This window comes from Drosophila erecta, unplaced genomic scaffold, assembly GCF_003286155.1.
Source record: "Drosophila erecta strain 14021-0224.00,06,07 unplaced genomic scaffold, DereRS2 tig00000021-arrow-pilon, whole genome shotgun sequence".
Taxonomy (NCBI): domain Eukaryota; kingdom Metazoa; phylum Arthropoda; class Insecta; order Diptera; family Drosophilidae; genus Drosophila; species Drosophila erecta.
The window spans coordinates 15,771,915-15,794,664 of NW_020825198.1; the positions used below are offsets into that span (position 1 = coordinate 15,771,915).

The window sequence follows — 22,750 nt, forward strand, 5'->3', positions numbered from 1 at the left end:
GGTTATTGATGGTGGCTGGGCTTATTAAGAATGCTTCACCTCGCTTTTGGTCAATAAATTCGGTAAATGGAATTGTGAGTGCTAACTAGAAAAGTGCGTTAGGCAAGGATATACAGCTGAACATATTGGTCTGAGCAAGAATACTAAGATATGAAATGCTTATTTCATTACTCACCCGCACATTGCATACTTTTGCCAAAAAAAATCGTTGATAAAAATGCAGCAGCAGATATTCCTGAGTAATCTTAACTGCCCATGCGCATCCATCAGTTGTCCCGTAAAAAGAGTTATTCACATGCTGATTGCACCTCCACAGACAATCAAGTAGGTGCCTAACCACCGTTTTTATAGCCTAACTCTAATTTCCACACATTTACACACACGAACCGAATGAAAACTCGCAGCATGACTCATAGACCATAGGCGATGTAAAGTCCCACTCCACTGCTGCACACTTGACTACTGCCCATGGGGAAAATATTAGTGCAACTAAGACTAAAGACAAATAATGACATAAGGCAAATAGGACACACACAAAGGAACTCCGATCACGTCGATGCACGCGGAGCGAAGAAATCTGAAAACCATTCCGAAAATTCGTTATCTACGAAAATCTAAGGAAGAAGGGCGAAAATTACTCAAACAAAAGTGGAGGAACCAACTGACATGTTTGAACAAGTCGCGCGGACGGACAAGTCTACGGTAGACAAACAAAAAGAACAATCAAATAAATTAAACAAAGGCCGGTCGGTCTCCGTCTCCAGTCTGCAGTCTCCAGTCTGCCAGTCGATCGCAGGTCCAAGGCAATCTTATCGGCATATCACTTTTCGCTCCCCACCACTCCATGTATCGCTTTTTGCTGCGGGTGTACGACGAGTGGGGAGAAGGAGAAAACGCGATAGAGAGCCAGTGTCCGAGTCCCGAACACAGTTATGCACATGTTCTACCCCACCCCCAGACGACGAGACGATCATCAGCCCCCTCCTCACCAAGCTACTCGAAAATCAGCAGCGAAAAAGCAAGTGCGATTCGAGTGGGGTATCGCCGAGCCGATACCTCTTAGTTGCAATTAAAAGAGTGATAACAAATAGTACATAAATAGCATCGTTAATATATCTTCAATCAGTGGTAATCCACCCGATAAATGAAAAATAAATTTATAATTATTATTTAAATTATAATTATTATTTTAAAATTATTTACATCTATGTAAGTACTTGCATTATAAATGGGCAAATGTTTTTATATCAAAGAGAAGCCAAAAGCATTGGAATTACATATACCTGATATACCCCCGACCAACTAATGAGTAACAAAAGCGGAGAACTCACCGGCTACAAACAGTCGTTAAACAACATTAAATGGGTCTCGTTTTGGGCGGTGGAATGAGAGCGTGCCCCCCCCCGTCCAATTCCCATCTCATGGGTATGACTCATCCCGAGAATCGGAGCTGGGGTCTTTGGTCTTGGGTCTGGGAATCGTAGCTCCCCAGCGGTTCGCGCTTTAAGCTTCCGACCCGGACGATCGGATGGCTGGAGATCGGTTCGGACCGTCTGCCTAAGCAGCCCTCAATGACAGGCGTTACAAAATGAGTGAGTACAGGGTATAGCGCTTGGGAAGGGGAAGGGGATATGGGATGGGGATGGGATGGGGAAAAGGTAGGAGAGCGAGTTAATGACCCGAGCACTACGGATCACTGGGCAATTGTCTTTGTTTCTTTTCGCCGTCGGGGCTTTCTAAATGGGAAATCAAATAAAACGAAATATGTATACATTTCTGACAAGATCGAAAAGCGGACCCAACCAGACCACCAGTTGGGATCATAAAAAATTAACACAAATTAACGAAAAGAAGCCGCAGCCGCAGCCGAAAAAGATACCCAAACACCAATGTGTGAGAAATTGAGAGTTTTCGAGATTGAGAACAGTGCGGGAGCAACAAAGGGATGACAATATTTTGGGGTCTGGTGGAGACCGTTGCGCAATTCTTGGAATATTATTACGCAAGGCAAGGGGCGGGGGAGCAACCTGACTGAGGAAATTGAATTGTGAGGGATATATTAGAGAACATGGAGCAGGTTACAAGCCTGCAACTGGTTTTTAATATTTTAACAATGGATAATGAAGGAATTATGGTATAGCTTAAGGAATATCATTATACTATACAATTGTTTAAAACGATTAAATTTTTATAACTGCGAAGTATACGCTATCAATTTACCTACTGAATAGTAAATAAATGACCCAATAGTACAATTTAAAATGAAATGGAACGGGAGAAAGCTGAAAATGACTGCAATAAATTATCTAACGATCTATAGATAATATGCGTTTGGAACTAATTGTTAGCCATTCAATGTGGAACAACCTGTAGATTTGGTAGAAGTAGCCAAATCCAAAATTATTAATGAGTATTGTGCATGGCACAGTTTTTGGATCGTACAAGTATTGTGAGATTTTACTTCATTTACTTCAATTTTTTTAAGAATTAATCTAGATAGCATTTAAAACGGTACAATCAAATAAAAACAAAAAACAAGCGGATTGCGCAAGATACTGTTGATATTACTCATTAGCACTCGTGAATGTAACGAATGTTTTGTATACGTATACGAATGTGTAAGACATAACGATTTGAGGCAGTCCCAGACAAAGATCGAGACACGTCAGAAGATGGGCAAAAAAACACTGACGAAATTATCGCTAAAAATTTGCTTTCATTTGGGAATCTCTCGTGGGCTGTCTCATGAAATGTAAAGTGAATTTCTGGAATCCCAATCAGAAACAGGATCGGGAAACTTCCGGGTAGAACGAATATTCGATTGACACACTTCCCAGGAATGAGTGCCGCATCATGTGGGTCATTTAACATGTAGATTGAAAACTCAATCGAAGAAATATAATCCAATTTGACAAACTCAAAAGGCCGCAAGACACAAGTTAAATTGGAAGTCAGGCAGCCAGCTATGCAAATGACATATGGGTTATTAAACAAGTCGAAATTAGGCTTTACTTGTTGCATATTTGATTTGAATAAAAATTACAATAATTACCCGCATTACCCGAATCCTTTAGGAAATCACAAGTATACAAAAACGCAGATAACTATCTGGGAGTTGGAAAACATCGCCTCATTGGGCAATTAGAAATTTAGATCACTATCTCAAGAAAAGAAAAACTGAACGCAAAAGGTATCGTAAAGGTCTTGAGAGGTTAATCATCGAACTAATTGACATTCGAGAGCCTCAATTACGCCTGATGCGCAAATTACCGCAGGTTTCGGCGAAGGACATACATTTAAGGGATAACGTTGGCCATGTTTCGGTTAACTTAAGGCCCTTCTGGCTCCACCCTTGCTGGCAATGATTCAGCTACGTAAAAAAAGGTCCCAGGCTAAACTCCGCCCCAGAAAACGAAAGCGGACCCAAAACATAAATTTCCAACTTGCACCACATTGGTTCCCCAAAACGTGCGAAAGAGAGGGAAATGCCCATTTTCGGCTTCCTCTTTTTGCCCGCTGGAGCATAAAACGCTGTTAGGACGTAAGCCACGCCCAACCGTCCCGGATTTATATACGTATGTGTTGACGCGAACCCGGAAAGAAAAGACTCATGAAAAAAGAACTATAAAGCCGAATGTTTCTGCTGTGCGACCGGGACGGCGCATTGAGGGAAAGAGAACGACAACGAGAACGCCCGGCAGAGGAAAGTAAAGTAGTTCCTTCAACAATAGACCTAGACATCGGCGCTGGAGAGGTAGTCGCTATAGACGATGACGCAGAACATCCCCCAAAGTGGTGGCTATTCTCTATCACAGTGGAAACACTTGAGACGCACGCCGTAAGATTCGGCTGTTTGCCTGTGTGGGTACGGTACTACGGCTTTGTGGGTGGAGTTTGAATGGAACTGGAACTCATTCCGGGACTCTGGGTGAGGTAAGCCTTTGAAATACGAAGGTGGTGTTGCAAGAGCTCATTTTCACTTACAGGTACGGGTATTTATGAAATTAATTTCAAAATCAAATGAAAATTATAAACAATAGTATCTATGTTCATATGTCAGAGTGCAATGAAAAAGTATTTACGCCATGAAAGGGAGAGCTTCAATTCAGATTAAAGATATAAACAACCAGTCAGCCGAGTCCTATGAAACAACCTACGAGTATATAATAATGCAGAATATAAGTTATTAAAGATAATTACAATAAACTTCCTATATGTAGAATGAATACATTGTTCGGATATCATATCCATCAGAAAGGCAATTAATAATACTTTAATCCGCAGGAAATTTTCGTGTATGATTTCCACCGAAAACATTCATATCGTATCATATTATATACGTCTTGTTCCGCTCTAATGAAAATAAAAATTGCACACGAAGTATAAAAAAAGGTGGGACGAGCCCATTGTTGTCAATATTTTTATAAAGTATACATTTAATTTATGAGATTGTCATAATTCTTAGTCGGAAGCTTCGGATGATTGTGTAAACACTTGTAGAGCGCGAGTCGCTGATAAAGAGAGATCTATCTAGATATGGCAGGTGGGCTTGTCCATGGAAAAGAGAATAATTCAAGAAATGGGAACTCTTCTTTGCCCACTTGCCCATATTTCAATTTCAAGTGAACCTGCCTCCCACACGAATCACACTCTGTGATACCCTTACAGGAAGCTGTTCTGTTTGAGTAAATAGTTTGCACTTACAGCATTGTAATATAAATTATCAGCAATTCAAAAATTAAATTTTATTTTATTTCTGATAGCTGTATTTATTATAGCTGTAAAGTTAATTGCCTGACTGACATACATATTTTATATTTCAGAAATAATAATGCACGAAAGCGATGGATCTAGTCTTAAGTAACTCGGTTGATTTTGCTGATATTAATATGAAACCTGCTGGATAGTTGTACCTGGCGCTTATCAGGCATCCTGCTTAGTTTGGTTGAAGTTGACTAATCAGGCGCTCCAATATGGATGGCTAATCATAGAGGGTATTTCAAGCTTTAGTAACACGCGTATGTCTTTCTCCGTCGAACTCCTTGGTGAAAACGAGTGTCATGCTCCGACGATTTAATACAATTAATATGCTAACTGTACTTCTCGCCGCACACAGTTACAACAAAGGCGCTGCCAACAACCTGGCAACAACAACACAATCTCATAAAAAACGCGCTTGGCAACAGGCGCAAGGTGGCCCCGCCCACGCCCCACCCCGCCCACGACAAAAGGTAGTACTTTTTTTTGGGAGCTGCGAATGAGGCGATGTCAACAGAAATACCAAAACAAAAAAACCCCAGCCAGAGAGCCGAAGAGCGTAGAAGGCCAAAAAGAGCAGCCACCACCAGAAAAACAGAGAACAAGGCGGCGGGAGAGAAGCAGGTATAAATAGCATCGGAGCAGTACTCAATACATTCAGTTGAAAAGCAGCCATCGCAGCGAACGCATCTCAAAAATAACTTTGAATAAGAGCAGCAGCAGAGCAAAGTGAACGAACTCGAAAATACGAAAGCAAAGTGTGTGCGCCAGCAACAAAGAACTAACTTGATAAATATTCATTGTGCCGAAGAGAAAGTCATTGAGTCACTCCCAGTTGTGTAATTCCGAACGAGAAGAAAGATAAACCCACAATGGCAGTGGCATTCTACATACCCGACCAGGCGACTCTGCTGCGGGAGGCGGAGCAGAAGGAGCAGCAGATCCTCCGCTTGCGGGAGTCCCAGTGGAGATTCCTGGCCACCGTTGTCCTGCAAACGCTGCGCCAGTACAGTCCATGTCATCCGAAGACCGGAAGAAAGTGCGGCAAATACCGCAAGCCATCGCAGTGAACATTCGAGTAACTAACAACTACGGGGAAAACCAATAGTCCAGTCCAAGATCCAGAGTACAAAGCAAATGAGCATGAGCCAACCCAAAAAACAGTCACCACTCATCAGCCGACGGCACTCGATTTCTACAGCAGCCAAGGATACAGCCACAACACCCACCCAATTTTAGTTTACTCATCAAAGCGATTGTGATAATGGTTTTGTTTCCACGAAAAATCGAAGGAAAAATTTGAAAAAAAAAAACATTTTTTATGAAGACTCCCCAATTTTTTACAAACATTTTTTATTGACAAAAAACAACTTTTTTAGAAATAATTTATTCGTAAAACCTATTTAAATGAATTACTACTGTAATAGTTTGTAAGTTCTTTTGTAAGAGTTTTTCTAAGTTTTTTTAAAGAACAAAACCCATGAAAAAACGAAAATGAGTCGAAGTTGGCTAAAAATTGCATCAATTTTTTGCTGAACAAAAAGTCAATAAAACAAAAAAGAAAACTATATATAAAATTGAGTTTTCAATAACTGATGGCAAACCATTTTTCAGAGTATCTACAATAAGCTAAGTAAGCGGCAGCCGATGACGCGAAAACTGAGCACATATTTTATTTCACTTCTCCGACGGTAAAAACGAACTTTCTAGAAGAAGGCCTTTCAATTTCCGACGGTAAAAAGGAATTTCCTAGAAAAAGCCGTTTAATTAAAAGAGCAATAAGATCAGCGATGACTAGGTAAATTTCTCTTCTAGTTGGGTTTGGATAATAATCGATAAATAAAAACGTTATTTGTTTTCTTTGATTTCGACAAACTATGGCATTAGATTTCAGGAGTTCTGCTGATTTAAAATCCCAAAACAAAAAATATTATATTCTTTATAAAAACAATAAATCTTGATCGTTATCAAGATCTACATCTTTATGTAGATTATAATTAACTAATTACAATACTAATTATAATAAATTATATTATTATATCAAACAAATTTCTTTAATTGTTTTATTGTTGAACGAATAAATTTATAAAATACGGCAGTTTCCTTATGAACCACTTTGTATTTCTATGAAAGGATACTTATAGATCATTTTTAAACTACTTGTTGCATAAATTTTGGGTATGTTATTATCAACTATTTTTCCAGCAAAAAGTTGTATCCAAGCTTCAATGTTCTTTAGTTTTTGATGTCTCTTCGATGTCGAAGAGTTTTAAAAAATAGTTGTACCTCACGTGATAGAAAACTATTCTATTTTCTGTACCTTTTTACTAACAAATTATAAATTAGATAATTAGAATTCTATGGTAGACATGGCTTATCACAACTCCGAGTTTTTGATGTATAATATACAAAATCAATTCCTTCTAACAGAAGCTTAAAGTTACATTAGTGATTTAATATTTTATGTTTAATAGAACAAATGAAATTTCAGTTTCGAGGATTTTGCAAAGTTAAAGGAAAATGAGTCCTTTAGCCCAACTTTTCCACTCTGAGAAAAACTTTGCAGCCACTTCGACAACATTGTGCAACAAACGGCAGCAAGAAAGCACACAAAGAAAATTCAATTATGCAAAAAGGAAATACAAAAATATTTTCCAAGATTTTTCGATGCAGAAACTTTGAACCAAGGGCAGGCAGGGAGTTGCCCCTCCGGCAGTCTTGACATCTTTTCCCCTCGATAATTTCAAAAAATTAGGTGCTAACAAAACAATTTGCATTCTTAAGTTAATTTTGGCAAGCGCCAAATTGCTGGGAAAAATTCGATGTGCAATTCTTGAGGGTCTCGTCATCAGCTCCAAGGATATGACTGTGTTCCGCGAACGCGGCCAGGACTTTTAATTAAACTTTTGCACTTATGCAGCTGCCATATCCTTGCACATCCTGCAGTTCAATTCACTTTGATTGCCCGAAAAAAGTTCATAAAAGTTCGCAAAGCTCGCGCAAAAGAAATCAGAAATTTCACTTTGCCAAACAAAACTAATTAACGTTAAACAGATAAAACTTTTGCCCACGGGAGCGGGGTTGGCATATGAAAAATAATTAACACAAGTTTATGATTATGTTTGAAGCTGCGCCAAATGTCGAGCGATTTGTAAGCGAAGTGCTGTAAAAATCACTGACAGAACGCATTTAATCCCTAACAGCAAATTCTGCCAAAACTTGTTCTTCTGTCTTTGCTGTTAATTAGTTCGGAAAGTGTTTCTAATAATGCGAAAAAGGCGCAAAGAGCACTGGGGAACCCGCTGAGGGTAAAGTGAACTCGAATCAAAACAAAACTCTACCCATAAATTTCCAAGAACTATTTTCGGTCAAGAGGAACATCCCTTTTTTATGTTTCGGGGCTTAGCCTTGTCTGATCTTTATCGGTTGGTTCGATCGCCCAGCTACCTTCTACATAATCGTCTGACATTTTGGCCAGTTTTGGTTCTATACTTTTCGTTTGAGTAGAATAGGCAAAAGGTAGGAACGCAATCAGACCGATTCTGCGGATGGTCGTGCAGAAATTAAAAAAGACCCGAAAAAAGGGTCCAAGCAACAACGAAAATTAAGGGCTCTGAAGTAGGGATGTCGTGATATTAAAAAAATATCGTACCGATGATATTTTTTTTATCAAAAAAAAAAAAAAAAAATGATAATATTTAAAATATCATAAAAAAATATATTGTTTTTTTCAAATAAAATTTGTTTTTTCCCCAAAATAAAAATATAAAAGTTTCTTATTTACTTCATGTTTCTTATTTAACTGGATATTCAAATATCTAATACAGATAATAATACAGATTGTGTTTATATAAATTAATGCTACTTATTTCCAATACTTCGGGTTAAGTGATTTTAGGAAGACTCGTTGTGTTATATGTGTGTCAGTCATTCAGCTTCGTGCGTCACAGACTACACATTTTATAGCGGACGCCAACCGCTCTGAAGGCACTGAGCTACCCGGAGTGATCAGGTATCTTATGGTCATTTTAACACGATCACTTTTACCCGGTATCGCTTTGGAAATCAGAGTGACCGAAGGGAAAATATCATCGATACGTTTTTTTTGTTAATATCACGACATCCCTACTCTAAATTAAAAGACATGCCTTACAGTCTTCACTAGAATTAGATGGGAATTATAGGGCTACAAGAAAATATGTTTCCTAAACAAATATTAAAAGCGGCAATAACTATGTTCCAACAGTAAGTTAAAAATTCTTTAGGCTTTATTTAAGACAATTTTTACTACTCACCGTAAAGACCTCACTATTTAACAAATATGACAAAATAATAGATTATTATTTAATTACTTACAGCTCGAGATTAATTAAGTAGCACTTTGTATACGAATAAACATAAAAATATATATCCCTTTTAGTGTAGGGTAATCAATTTCTTAACAAGAATTATATATTGTATTTTAAATATGTATGTATGTATGCATGCGTGTATGTATGTATGTATGTATGTATTTATGTATGTATGTATGTATGTAGTTTGTATGTATGTAGTAGTGTATGTGTTACTTGCACGAAGTAGTAAAAATTGTCTTAAATAAAGCCTGAAGAATGTTTAACTTACTGTCGGAACACAGAGTTATTGCCGCTTGTAATATACGTTTGGGAAAAATATTGTCTTGTAGTCCTATAATTCCCAACTGGTTCTAGCGTGGACGGTAAGGCATGTCTTCAAATTTAGAGTCACAAAATATTGCAAGTAATCTATCTTACCGGTCGAGCAGTGAGTGTAGTGTATGTGTAGTGTATGCATGCATGTATGTATGTATGCATGTGTGTATGTATGTATGTATGTATGTATGTATGTATGTATGTATGTATGTATGTATGTATGTATGTATGTATGTATGTATGTATGTATGTATGTATGTATGTATGTATGTATGTATGTATGTATGTATGTATGTATGTATGTATGTATGTATGTATGTATGTATGTATGTATGTATGTATGTATGTATGTATGTATGTATGTATGTATGTATGTATGTATGTATGTATGTATGTATGCATGTATGTAAGCATGCATGCATGCATGTATGTATGTGCGTCAAACATGTGCGTCATCATTCGTGCGTCGCAGACTACACATTTTATAGCGGACGCCAACCGCTCTGAAGGCACAGAGCTACCCGGAGTGATCAGGTATTTTATGATAATTTTAACACGATAACTCTTACCCGGTATCGCTTTGAAAATCTGAGTAACCGAAGGGAAAATATCAAAAAAATATAAAAATATTGCAATATTGATATTTGGGCAAAAACAATATCACGATATAAATATAAAATTTTCAGAAAAAATATCGATATATTGATATTTTGATATATTATCAACAACCCTAGTCTGAAGTTGGGATGTTTTGAAAGACGGGGGATCACAGCCATTTTGTTCATACTCGTTTTATTTTTAGACAGCATTTTTAAGATTCTTGCATTTTCAAATATTTTTGTAAGTTTTGCAGCATTCTTTGCCATAATATAGTTGTTCAAAAATGTACTCTTTGGGAGTCCTGTGGTTATTTGTTTCAATATCCCCCCCCATCGTTTACGACAGGCAAGCGATGAACTAAAATTAAATCAAATCGAATCGAATCAGCCAAGAACTAATGGCACGCAGACTAATGTCATTAGGTCGGACTTTTTGTGCAGCAAAGTAGAAATGCTCCTGTTTCGGAATTATGAGAGCAAGGGTCCTTGCCCAAGGATTAGCCAAAGGCCTGTCCGTGTGGTTGTCGTGTAATCAATTGGAAAACTCCACCAGAATTCCACCTCGGCTATTATGACAGTTGTGCAAATGGAGGAAAATTGTACGCAGAAGGAAATTGGATTAGATGCTTGAAATTATCAAAATGTAACCTCTGGAAAAATATCAGCAAAAAGCAGCGCCCTCGAAAATGTAATCAAAAAAGGAAGAAGTGCTTAACAAAAACATCATTTATAAGCCGCGACAGCAGCAGCTCGCCGAAAGAAGCGAAACATTTAAAAATATACTTTGATTGATGATATCTAGTCAGATAGTCGGAGTCGAAAAGTCCAGGCGAAAGGACACGCACACGAGCCAGGAAACGAGGCGAGCGGCAAAAAAGAAAGCCGAGAAGCACATTAATTATTGAAATGTCATTAAGAGGAAGGCCCGAGCTGACATCCTCCAGATTCGCTTGAATATTTAATAGGAAACTTGGCCGAGCAGCGAAATAGGAAAAATTATGACAAGAGGACGATGCGTGACCGCCTTTCGCAGTCAGGATGTGCCTTGAATATAGGCTGAAGGAAACCTTTCCGCCACAGTGGTGAAGCAAATCACGCAAGATGATGTTGATGATGATGGAACACACTCACTCAAATCGTATTAATTACAGGGTGGATTCCCTATCAGGATGTCTGTCTGCTTATAGGAAGTCCCAGGCCATTCATCAAGCCAGGCGAACATTTTAATTAGTTTTTCTATTTGCAGCTTGAACCCGAGATTACGAGCTAATAGTTCTCAAAAGGCAAATTGTCCCAACGCCAAGTGAGTTATGGTAATACCCCGCCACACCCTCTATCAAAATATGTACACCCCGTCCACCAAACAGAATGCATTCAAATTTGCCAATGGCATCTGAGACACATAACTGTCACAAAAGGACAACCCGTCGGGCCGCAAATTGTTTGCGAAACTCAAAATAATTTGAAAGACCGAACATGAAACACCCTAAAAACACAAACTTGGCAGTGCCAGCATGCTAGAAATAATTTAAGCTGTAGAGCAACTATTTAAGGCAAGCATTAGGGCACAAGTGGCTTTCCATAATAATATGGCTTCAACTAGTCAGAATACTTCAATCGTCTTATTAAATAACAAGATAACAAATAAAAGGTCCTATTACTAGTTATCCAGTTTGATTAAATAGCGTTGTATAGAAGTGAAAGTACCCGTATTCCACGCATTGAAAAGGACACATTTTCGCGCCTTCAGGAGGCGAACGACGGGCGTCAGAAACTATAAAATAAACAAACTTCCGCTTTGTGGCAGACGGAGATCAGCTCGGAAAATGACTGCGATGATGACTGCGATGCGAACTGACGAGTTTGATGGGTTCGACATACGCTCGGCAGCTCCATTGATTGCACCATAAATAATGAATTTATGCTGACAGGCAGTCATCAGAGGTTTGGTGGTGGCTCGGAATGCAGCCTCTGGCTCTTCGTCGACTAATAAAATATGTTTTTATTGCAATGCAACACACACGCACCGCGTATAAAAATTAATGAGCCACGGAGGCGCGCACCCTTGGAAATTCGCATTCAGGATCGGGATCCGGAATCCAGAATCCAAAATCATGGATCCGGATCCTGGCAATGCAAAAACATTTTCATTTTGCGCATTTTCCTGTTCGCATTCAGCGCTCTTTTCCCCGCCTTATTGTTTGCCAAACGAAATGTTAATAATATTCATAAATGTGTCAGCTAATAAAATCTGCGGTTTCATTGTCACCTTTATGAGTTTGTCACTGCTTCACAAACAACCCTCAGAGATCCTTTTTGGATTAATTTCCCCAAGATATTCCTTAAACATCTTAGGCTTATCGTTGAATAAATGATAAGATATCGCGCGATGGTAATTGGGATTTATGTAGGTGCTAATTGAGAGTCATTGTTTCACTAATATTTCCCGAGAACTTCAATAGGTTTAGCAGCATAATGAAATTCATATATTATTTCATATATTATATATTATTATATTTAAATTTCTAGCATATAAACACAACCAAAAATTAGGCGTAGTACCTAACTTCAAATATTCATCAATTAATAAAAATTCTAGCTAAGAAATCAGAATTTTTACCGTAAGCTAACATTTTTTAATGATTGATTTTTGTTGGAAATCCTTAAAGCTTGCCTCGTGCGACAATGTTGCAAGGTTGCCAGCTGTTGCCAGCAGAATAGAGCAACTAAACCAAAGCCAGAAAAATGAAGAAACTTTATTTCGTTCTTATCCTTCTTCCCGCAGAATCCTGAGGGATGATATTTTTACGATATTAAATGCTGAGATTTTTATAGATTTATATCCACAATTCGACGTCGTTTCTTGCTTTTTATTGAAATAGGAAACTTTCTGCATATTGCACGCATCAAATGCTTCGGCAACATTTCTACGTAATGTTGGCCATCTTTATGACAAAGAATGAAATGAGATGAAATTATTGGCGACGGAGGAGAGGGGCGAAAAAACGGAAATCGCTGGCAATAGTCGAAGGAAATAAAAAAGCGAAATTACTCTTGATAACAGTAATAGCAGCGACTACAAGAAGGCCAAGGATACTCGAGGACAAGCTACGAAAAACTACACATAACCAGCAGGAAGTCAGCTACAAGAGGGCGTTGATTTGTCACAAGCAGAATTATGAGGCCAGGACAAAGGACATCAAGTAGAGCAGCTGCCGGAGACAACAACTACAACACCAACAACGAAGACAGCAGCAGAAGAAACCGGAACGGGAACAACAACAAACACTTCAATTACCGGAAAACGTGTCTCGGATAATACCTTCGAGGATTTCGGCCCAGCGAGGAAAGTAAGTAAAAAGTCATTTTATTAATTCTATTTTTATGGCCCAAAATTCACAGGCAAGAATATTACGCGAAATGGTCTTGAAATATTATATAGTTATATTTATGAACGCTACCTTTTTATCTTAAGATCTGAGATCTTAAACATTTTTTATGAGAGCAAATAATTACTATAAACTTTTATGTTTTCTAGTTCCTAGTAAGAAGTAAAAAGGTGACTAAATCGTTGGCTTACTTTATAGGGCAGTGCCTATTCGACTCAACATTTTTCCCTAGCTTCCATTAATTTCTCGTTCTATTTATTTTCAGGTCCTTTCCCGTTTGATGCATTAATATTAATAACACCAGTCAAACTTTGTTGCCGTGCTGACGTGTGGAGCGAAGGATATAGGATCTACATACATCTCACCTGAAGTCGGAAGCGAAGAAAAGGTGTGTTTACGAATAGTTTTAATGGGTTATCATTGTTACTGTTTTTCATTTCTCCGTTTCATTTTTCCTGAGCATTATCTTCCTTTTTGTGGGCAAAGGGAAACTGTCATAAATGTCATTGCTCGTAAAAGGCAAAATGCAATTTCCACGCCCCTTCAGCTCTGCCCTAAAAACCCCGTCAGTCCTGCGATTATTTTTTATGTGTGCAACCCAAACCGAAACCGAAACAGCAACAGAACCAAAACCCATTCCAACCCAACCCATCCTATCCGAATCCATTCTCCTCCTCGGATCCTTGGCTGCGTGTGAAATTATGATAAATGTGCATAAAATCGCGCCAAGAAGAATTCTGCTTCTCGTCATCGTCTCCGTTGCACTTTTGCCTGCAGTTCAACTCGGTTCAGTTCGGTTGTGTCATAAAAAATCGGCAAAATTGCCAGGCAGCACGCACAGGACAATGCAGCAGTCCTTTGCCCACACTGTTCCCGGCTGTCCTGTCAGAATGGCATTTTTCATTGCATTTTCTTTTAATTAAATTAGCTTTTTTAATGTTTCTTCCTCTGCTGTTTTGCTCTGTTTTGACTCTGGTTTGTGGTCATAAAAAAACTGAAGGGAAGTCAGGGAACGGCTACTGGGGATTGCCTTCCTGAATGGGCATCAAAATCCTTGCAATAAAACTTCACAAAAATTAGTTATTACTCAATGAAAAATTGCTTGTTAGTCGTAAAATATTTTCTAAACTGTCGAAAACTGGGAAAACTAAAAAACCTAACGAATTTTTCCGGGGGAAGTTCCTTAAAATGAAGGCGCAAAATATTTAATTATGTGGCATTGAAAGGGGACAACAATTTAGGGACCAATTTGCGCTGCAAATTTGGAAACCATTAAAATTCCGGAGTATTTTTTACGATTTCAATTGAGCCATTTAAAATAAAAACTGGTTAGTTGACAGTAGTTTCTTACAGGAGCTGAAACTGTACACTTAGTTAAAATGCTACCTTTAACTTCCCATCTCTTCGTAATTGCAAGGATGGACATCCCGATAAACTAATAAACCAAAGTCATTGCCACAAACATTTTCCATTTCCGTTGCAAGACATCGATGGCAGAAGGGCAACAGGGCCGAAACGCAATTGACCAGGCTTACGAGTGGACCTTGCGGAAATTGCAAAATTTCTGCATCGTAATAAGATGAAATTAAGTTTTGGCCAACCTCACTGATTCCCACACTCCTTCGCAGCACAAATGGGACGAAGGACGAAGGAGCTTTGAGTAAACAGAACCGTCGGATCTTCCAAGGAGGCTCAGTCAGGCAGTAAATGAACCACTAATTGCGTGACGAAATGCAATTTAGTGAACTTTGCCCCAACCCAAACCTCATTAGATATACTGGGAAAAGTGTAAGTATGCATCCTCGGTTCGTAGTGATACTATTATGATTAATGAATTAAAAAATATACCCAAGACCGCTCCTAAGAGCTTTAACTATTCACCAGAAAAATATATTAATTAATGTTGAATAGATAAAATAAGATTTAAGTATTATTACATTGCCTTATTTTCTTTTATGGATATTATCTTTTGTTATTTAAAAACCCTATACTTTATTCAATTAGAAAAGTGTCAGCATACATTTGAGGTGATTTTGTTTCAGTGCACCACACACCATTCCAATTTCCCAACTATGTAAATAGAAAGACCATGAGATTCGCCTCCAGTTTGGATTTCCGCAATTAAACAGAAAATGTGGGGAAAAGTCTTCGGCAGCAAAGCAAACATTGGCGAGGAACAACTGGCATTATGCAGGCTGGACATTATCCTTTTGTTTAACTAGGCAATTTAAAGTGTTAATCCTTGCGATCTCTGTCCTTCGGCCGAATCTGTCACCCTTTGAGTCCTGGAACGTCCTGATGACAATGATAAATTACTCGGCCACTTTCTGTTCTGTTTTAGCGTGATTTATCGCGCCTGCCGACCAGGACACGTGACTCTCTGTTTTACTTTTGGGTTGATTTTTAATTAAATGCAAACAGAAATGACCATTTGATAAGGACGTACCGGAACTCACATCCCTTTTCTGTAGTTCGGATGGGAGGCATTTTCCAGGCTTTTTAACTCATATTTAAAATGCATTGAGGGCCCGAAGAGCGGACAAACAGCGACTGCAGCCAACTGCAATGCATTAATTTTTATAGACTTGACTGCATTCATGAAAATTCATTGGCATCGTCCATTCATCGAGGGAAATGCGTTGGCCATAAGGGCCAGCTCTTCATAGGCCGTTGCACTCCGCACAACAATTTTCGGTTTAATGATGTTTCCAAAATGCATCGGCAAATATGTGTTCCGCAATTCCAGCGAAATAAATTCACCAGGAAGCGGATCATTTCTGTGAGAATACTCTTAATTGAAGTTTCATTGACTTGGGTAAGCATTGCTAAATGGAAAACAAATATGAAACATATTTAGCATGGTTAAAATTATTATTGCTAGCAGCAGCTCTCTATATGTCATAGAACTGTTCTCTTCTATTCAGATCAAACTTAACAAAAGATCTTAAAATTAAAAAAAAATTATGCGCTTATAAATATATATTATATGTGAATATCCCCCAAAGAAATCCATACTGTATATCATTGTGCAGCATTTGTGTAATTTCCAAATAAAGGCTTTAATGTTTTTGGCAAACAATTGCAGCCATGAGCGGGCCATTTGAAACAACCACTCAAAGCAAAAATGTGCGGGGAAAATGTGTTACATTGCGGTTGTTTTCTGGTCATTGATATTGATTTTGGGGTAACGATTGTATTTTTTGTATTCGCCCCGTGTTGAAAGTTTGTAATCAAAATGGTTGCGGCTTTTCATTGCTTTTGGCTTGATTATTCTCGAAATATTTTATATATTTATTGTATGGATTGTTGGGCGGTAATTATTAAAAAAGAACTTCTCCCACTACCCATGACCAATATCATTTTAAAATAATTAAATTTATTCTTTTGTGTTTTTGGCAGATACTCACTATTTTTCTTGTATAAAGACAATTTCTACAAATTTGGTGTTGTTGTATACATTTTTTTAAGCCTAATTATATTAATTTACATTTTATTGACGTTTGTTCAAATGATAGTTTGTAAAGTCGGGCATTTCCGTGGTTTATTGACGCAGGTTCAGCCAAGTACTTTAAGCCTATGCCGAAGTGCTTTCTTGCATGAGGGGAATTCCGTTTGCCATTTCCCAATTATAGACCTGGGCTAATCCCACACTCCAAGTGGCAGGCAAGCTCAAGCTCGATTGCCCAAAGGAGAACAAACAAGCCGCAGAGAGATCTCGGCTAAATTACGTGCCAATCAACCACTTGGAAAACGACAATGGGCCCGAGACGATAAGACGGCGACAGGACAAACTTATTTGTTTAGCAACACGCAGACGGCAGGACGAGGATAAGGAATCCTGTTTGCTAATTAGCACATGTATTCCTGGAACAAAACTCCGGCGGCAGTGTCAACATTTCACTTCACGTGGAGACAACTCTCGACTTCGTCTCGGTGGATTAAATTGTTTAATTTTAAATATGCTCTGTCACTTCATTTGTAAGGAGACAGAAACGAACACGAAAAACTTTCCCTCCAGGGAAGCAAACTTTTCCACGGACGGGGGAAAAATCATTAACACGCCCGCAAGCGCAAGCCAAACGAAAGGATAACAGATTTTTCTGCTAATTTGCAGGCAGACTCCTTTGTGCGTGACAACCCGGAGTTGGGGCTATCTTGTCCTTATAAGCCAGACACTATCTTCCTCTTTCGATCAACTTCTTGGCAGCTCGTTTCACTTGAGTGACGAAGCTGCGAAAGATAAGCTCCTCGGAGAAGTGGGGAGTCCTTTTTTCGGCGGAGGGGAGGGCCGTAACTTGCGAAACTTTCCCGATAAATTGCGTTTCTCGGGTGGCACGTTGACAGTTTTGCTTAACGCTTCATAATCAGCAAGAAACAAATACGTTGCCATCTAATTGTGTGCCCTAACAATTAAAAGCCGAAAGGACTTAAGTCAACTAAAAAGTTTGAAACCGACTCTGGTCTCTGGCCACCCTACTGCTCCTTTTAAAATCTTGAGGTTGGCACAGCTGGTGAAATCGGCACTGAGAAAATATTGTGTGCTAATATCTAAGATAAAATAAGTAAAAAAGAATACGTTTATCTTCACATAATATGGCAGAAATTTACAAGATTTTTACAGGTTTTGAGCTATTATTAGTTACAAGTTTTACCAGTGTAGCCGAAACTTTTTCAAAATACTTTCCAAATGCTCCAACTTTCGCCTGAGTAGTTCCCAAGGAAGTGAGCCGGGATGTCCTTGCGCAAATCCTTGCCATTGCCTTGCCTCTCGTCCTGTCGTCTGCGTGGCCTTTTAACGCTTCGCCGATTGCACACAAGACAAAATTAATTGTTGAGTAATTGAAATTTTATTTATATTAGTTTCCTTTGCTGGAGGTCCTTCCATTTGCGGGTTGGGTGACCACTGCAGGCGGTATTTGCTGCCTTTTGTGGACTGAAGTGTGTAATTCTTGTTTTTCGTTGTAATTTAGTACTCAGCTTTGGCTTCACTGCATTTATCCTGCGTCCGCCACGGGGCTCATTTTTTATTCAAATCCACTTTCCGTGTTGTCTATTTGGTTCCCATTTTTGTTGATTTTTTCGGGAGTGGAAAACCAATTTCTCGCTATGCTGATGATGTCACTTCCAAGTTGTAAATCATTTGTAAATAAAAATCTGGTATTGGCTTAGGAATTTTCAAAGTGATCTGATTTTTAGGGAATTCAAATTTTTTAGTTTCATGTAATTTAAAGGATTTTACACTAATTTAATGAATCCCCTTTAGTTGATATGTTTTATGTTGCTCAAAATTGAAGCATGGTATTCGAAATAAAGCATTCACTTTTATTTAGCATATAGTTTCATCTTAATTTAAAAGTTTTCCTAGCTCTGAACTGGTTTAAATTTCCTTAAATGCTTTGCAAAAAACATTGAAGTTTTGTTAAACTAACCAATCATAAAAAGCCAATACTTAGAGCTCAAATTTGTAATTCCTACACATTTCATACTTTCCTTTGCTTTAAAAACGGATACGTTTCGCCAAGCGAACAAAAATCGACTCCTTTTTCTGTTAATTCGTTTTAATTTAATTTTGCATGCCCTGCCGCACCGAACACAACGCAAATGGCCAAATGCTCAAAATAAAAAGCCAACACCACACAATGTTGCTCTCACCCTCGAACTCCTCATTTCGAATTCCTCAGGATTGGGGGGCATTACTGAATGGCAAATGCAGCCAAAGTGGCACTGGGAGTCAATAAGAATGCGATGTGGATGACGATGGCTGTCAGGGACATAACAAGCTGGACAGGACTCATTGCACGAGGACATGGGACTGGACCTGGATTGAACTTGTAGTTGGAGTGGGTTCGCAGAGGAAATGGTGTAGGTATGTAAGCTCCATCAGCAAGAAGCGCACACCGAAAATAAAAGGCGCTAATTTAATAAGCTCATTCAAAAATATCAAATGCGCTTGCATTAAATGTGACACATATGTACATATTTGAGAGTCGATTTGTTTTTCACTCTATACTAACTATTAAAATAGTTTCAAAAGATAATATTTTAAGTCTTTAAAGTGCTTTTTTTGAGTGTAGAGCAAAAGCATTGCGAACAATATAATTGCCGGTCATTTCCAGCAGCAGCAAAATGAGCAGAACCCCACCTCCCAATCTTTCCGTTTCCCCCAAATCCCCAACCATTTCATTTTATCATATGCAAATCAAACAAAAAGCTTTGAGGTTTCTCAGGCAACATTGTTGCTGCAACATGTGGCCGCAAAAATATTTGCAGGCGATGGGAAACGCAAACCGTTTTTGAACCCAGGCAACCAAGATAAACGAACTGCTTTTTTGAGCATATAATAAACATGGAGCCACTTGTAAGGGAGCTGGGAATCATTTCGTTTTATTGACTGCCCACCGCCGGACAGACAATTACGTTTACTGCGGTCAAAAATGCAACACACTCGAATTGTAGACTAAATGGAGGGAACCTAGAATGTTACTTGGGGTAGTTCGGGACTTTAGATGCAGTGAACGTTAAGTGCTGCAAGAAATATTTACGATATAATTTAAGCTAACCAATAGCAACTAAGCAACTTCCACAATAGTTTCACTTAGTATCTCAACATCAAGGCCGCATCTCGAGGATCAAAACTTTTGCTTAGTACCCATGTCGTATACGTAATAACCACGTTAGTTCTGTTGTCTTGCAGTTGTATGCACAAATTATATGGAAAGTACTTAATAATATGTAAGACATATGTAAGATTTTGAGGAGTATGGATAGAATTGTTGTGTTCCACAAGCCGAAGTGCTTTTGATCCATCATTGTACCATATTTTTTACAGTATCTAAACTTCGAACCCACATCGCAAAGATCAAATTGTTCCTTGTTAGCCAAGTCGTATGCGTAATAACCCCGTTAAGGACAATCGTTCTCCGCATTTTATCTGTCTCATGTCTCGCCGTTTAATACGAAAAGTTGTTATCAAAATAATTGCAGCGATTGCAACAACGTTGAGGTTTTCCATGGTCCGGTTTCCCTGCCCCCCATGGACCATAAAAAACTGCCGCCAGAGAATCTCATTAGAATAATGCATCGCAATGTGGGTGCGATGAAGTCAGGTGGCTGCGGATGCAGACAGACAAACAATTGTTGATTAAATTCATTTTAGTCATTTGCATATGAAATTGTCTGGGAGGTTTTGGGTTCGGTTCAGTTCGGTTCGGTTTCATTACGCCCAGCGCCATTGAAAAGTCATTTCTGCGGATCGGGCCAGAGGATTCAGGCCACAAGAATAATGAAGTTGCCGAGTCTTAAGTCTTAGCCGAAAAACAATGCCATCCAATGACAATGGCACGACTTAGGTGTTTTGGCCCGGCTCCTCGAACAGGATGCAGAACGCACTTAGGTGTTTGGGCTTTGGCTTTCGCCATTGTTCTTTTATGGATGGTTTTCTTGTTTTGATAATTTAATTGAAATGGCAGTCGAGCAGGGAAGCTCGGCAGTAGCAAATGGCAAATGGAAATGCAGTGTTTATTTCGGTTTTGATTTTCAAGTAGATAAAGGTGGGAGATTGAGTGCTTCGTAACTTTGGTTTTAGTTGGTACAGTAAAGGTAGTAAAAATATCATTTTGGAGTATGTTTAATTTACAAAGTGTTAAATTATATGTACACAATTATACAAATAAATGTCGCATGTCAAGGGTTCATCTATGCGATGCTGACACGTAAACTGTAGCAATTTCTTTGTATGTTCTCAGTAATAAAATTTACCCATTGTCTAACGTGCAGGAAAAAAACAAAAAATGCCTAAAATCATTATTAAGAAATAACATAGATATATATTTGGACAACCATTCAATCCACCCTTGCACTTATATATAAGCTCCCCACGTAACTGACACTCCGAAAACCCTTTTGACAACTTTCCAGTTACACTGCACCCGGAGTATCCGAAGGATACGGCTGAAAAGCCCAACTTTGGGCAGCCACGCACATGTCCATTGATTGCATTAGTTCCGTCCGAAGGAGGAAAGTTGGGATCCCACATGTGCAGCACTCAAGTCCAAAGTTTCGCAGGCTGAAGACAAGACGCTCGTTGATGGCTCTTCAATTTTAATTGACTTTAAGTAACGGAGACCGCAAACGGGTAAGGAGTGTGGGAAAACTTTGAGGAAATGCCTCGTTTGACTGTTATTGAATTAAAATTTCCGCGTTCACTTAGTCCCGGCCTTAATTGCAACTGTAAGTGACGACGTGATTACCTGGAGAAGAATAAAATAAGTCCCGGAGTTTCAAGCTGCAAGCCACTTCCTGCCGCAGGACTTGGGCTTAAAAGTATCCACGTAGTTTTTCCATCTTCTGCTCCTTTCGCTCTTTTTTGTCGTGTGTGTGCATTTTTGATTAACTCCTGGCAGGATCCTGAGCCTGTGGGAAAGGAGTTCGCCTGCTTCCTTGTCAGTTCATTCCATTTGCATATCGTTTACGTTTTAATGTGATTATGGCGTGTGCATATTGAATGCCGTTCGCCTGTTATCCTTGCGTTGGCTTCCTGTGTTTTCTTCTCCCAATTTTTCCTTTTCCTTCTGGCTGGCAACTTTTTAAAAGCACTATTTTGGAAATTTCCCTCCGTTTATTTTGTAGGACCTCCTGAACAGTGTTCCTTGTTGTGGTTAGTTGCCCTTAATGGCTAATTTCACTTCATGACTCCTTCGCAGGCGTATAGGATAGCAATAAATTCTTAGAAGAAATGTGTACATTTAAAGGGATGTTTAAAAACAGAAGGCAAATATAAAGTTTTGCGTTGCCAAAATATTAGTGTTAATTAATAAAATACCTAGGAATGTTTAAACAGCATATACCTTTTTCTGGTACAAAAAACCTTTACAGCTAGCAATATAACATTTGCTCCAATTTCATATTCTGCAATGTTGCTTACCTAATTATGTTGAAGTAAGCATTGGTAAATAAGTGCTTGAGGCAGTAATCAGCAGTAAAACATTGGCCTTAAGCACTGACCTCAATCGCTCCCTGGCTCAAGTCGCACCTTTTGGGCAGGACACTTTACGGCACAATTTACAATAAAATTTATTTACGACAATGTTTTCGCACTACTTATGGGATCCTTCAAGTGCCCTACTCCATGTCCATGTCCTGCGCCGCCCAACTCGTTTCCCAGTCCATATTTCAGTGTTTTAATGCCTCTTTTATTGGTCGGAACACGAGTTCAATAGACGATGACAGGCGACCCCATGGGGTCGATTTTTGGACTCAGCTTGAGAGGAGCTTAGCTGACCATCGGCACACGTTTTGCTCCTCCGTCATTTTTTATTGCCAACTATCGACTGTC

The 22,750-nt window shown here is 38.8% G+C and overlaps 1 protein-coding gene across 1 annotated transcript; it reads left to right on the forward strand.

The window, feature by feature from the left end:
* The first annotated feature begins 5,378 nt into the window (after positions 1–5,378).
* LOC6546304 (cell death protein rpr) lies at positions 5,379–5,985 on the forward strand. Its single transcript, XM_001972809.3, has one exon. It carries the CDS (start codon positions 5,631–5,633, stop codon positions 5,826–5,828), a length of 198 nt encoding a protein of 65 aa, XP_001972845.1. The 5' UTR covers positions 5,379–5,630; the 3' UTR covers positions 5,829–5,985.
* The last annotated feature ends 16,765 nt before the right edge of the window (positions 5,986–22,750 follow it).

What these genes read in the sequence shown, in the direction of transcription:
- LOC6546304 (XM_001972809.3), top strand. Translation starts at nt 5,631, where the DNA reads ATGGCAGTGGCATTCTACATACCCGACCAGGCGACTCTGCTGCGGGAG.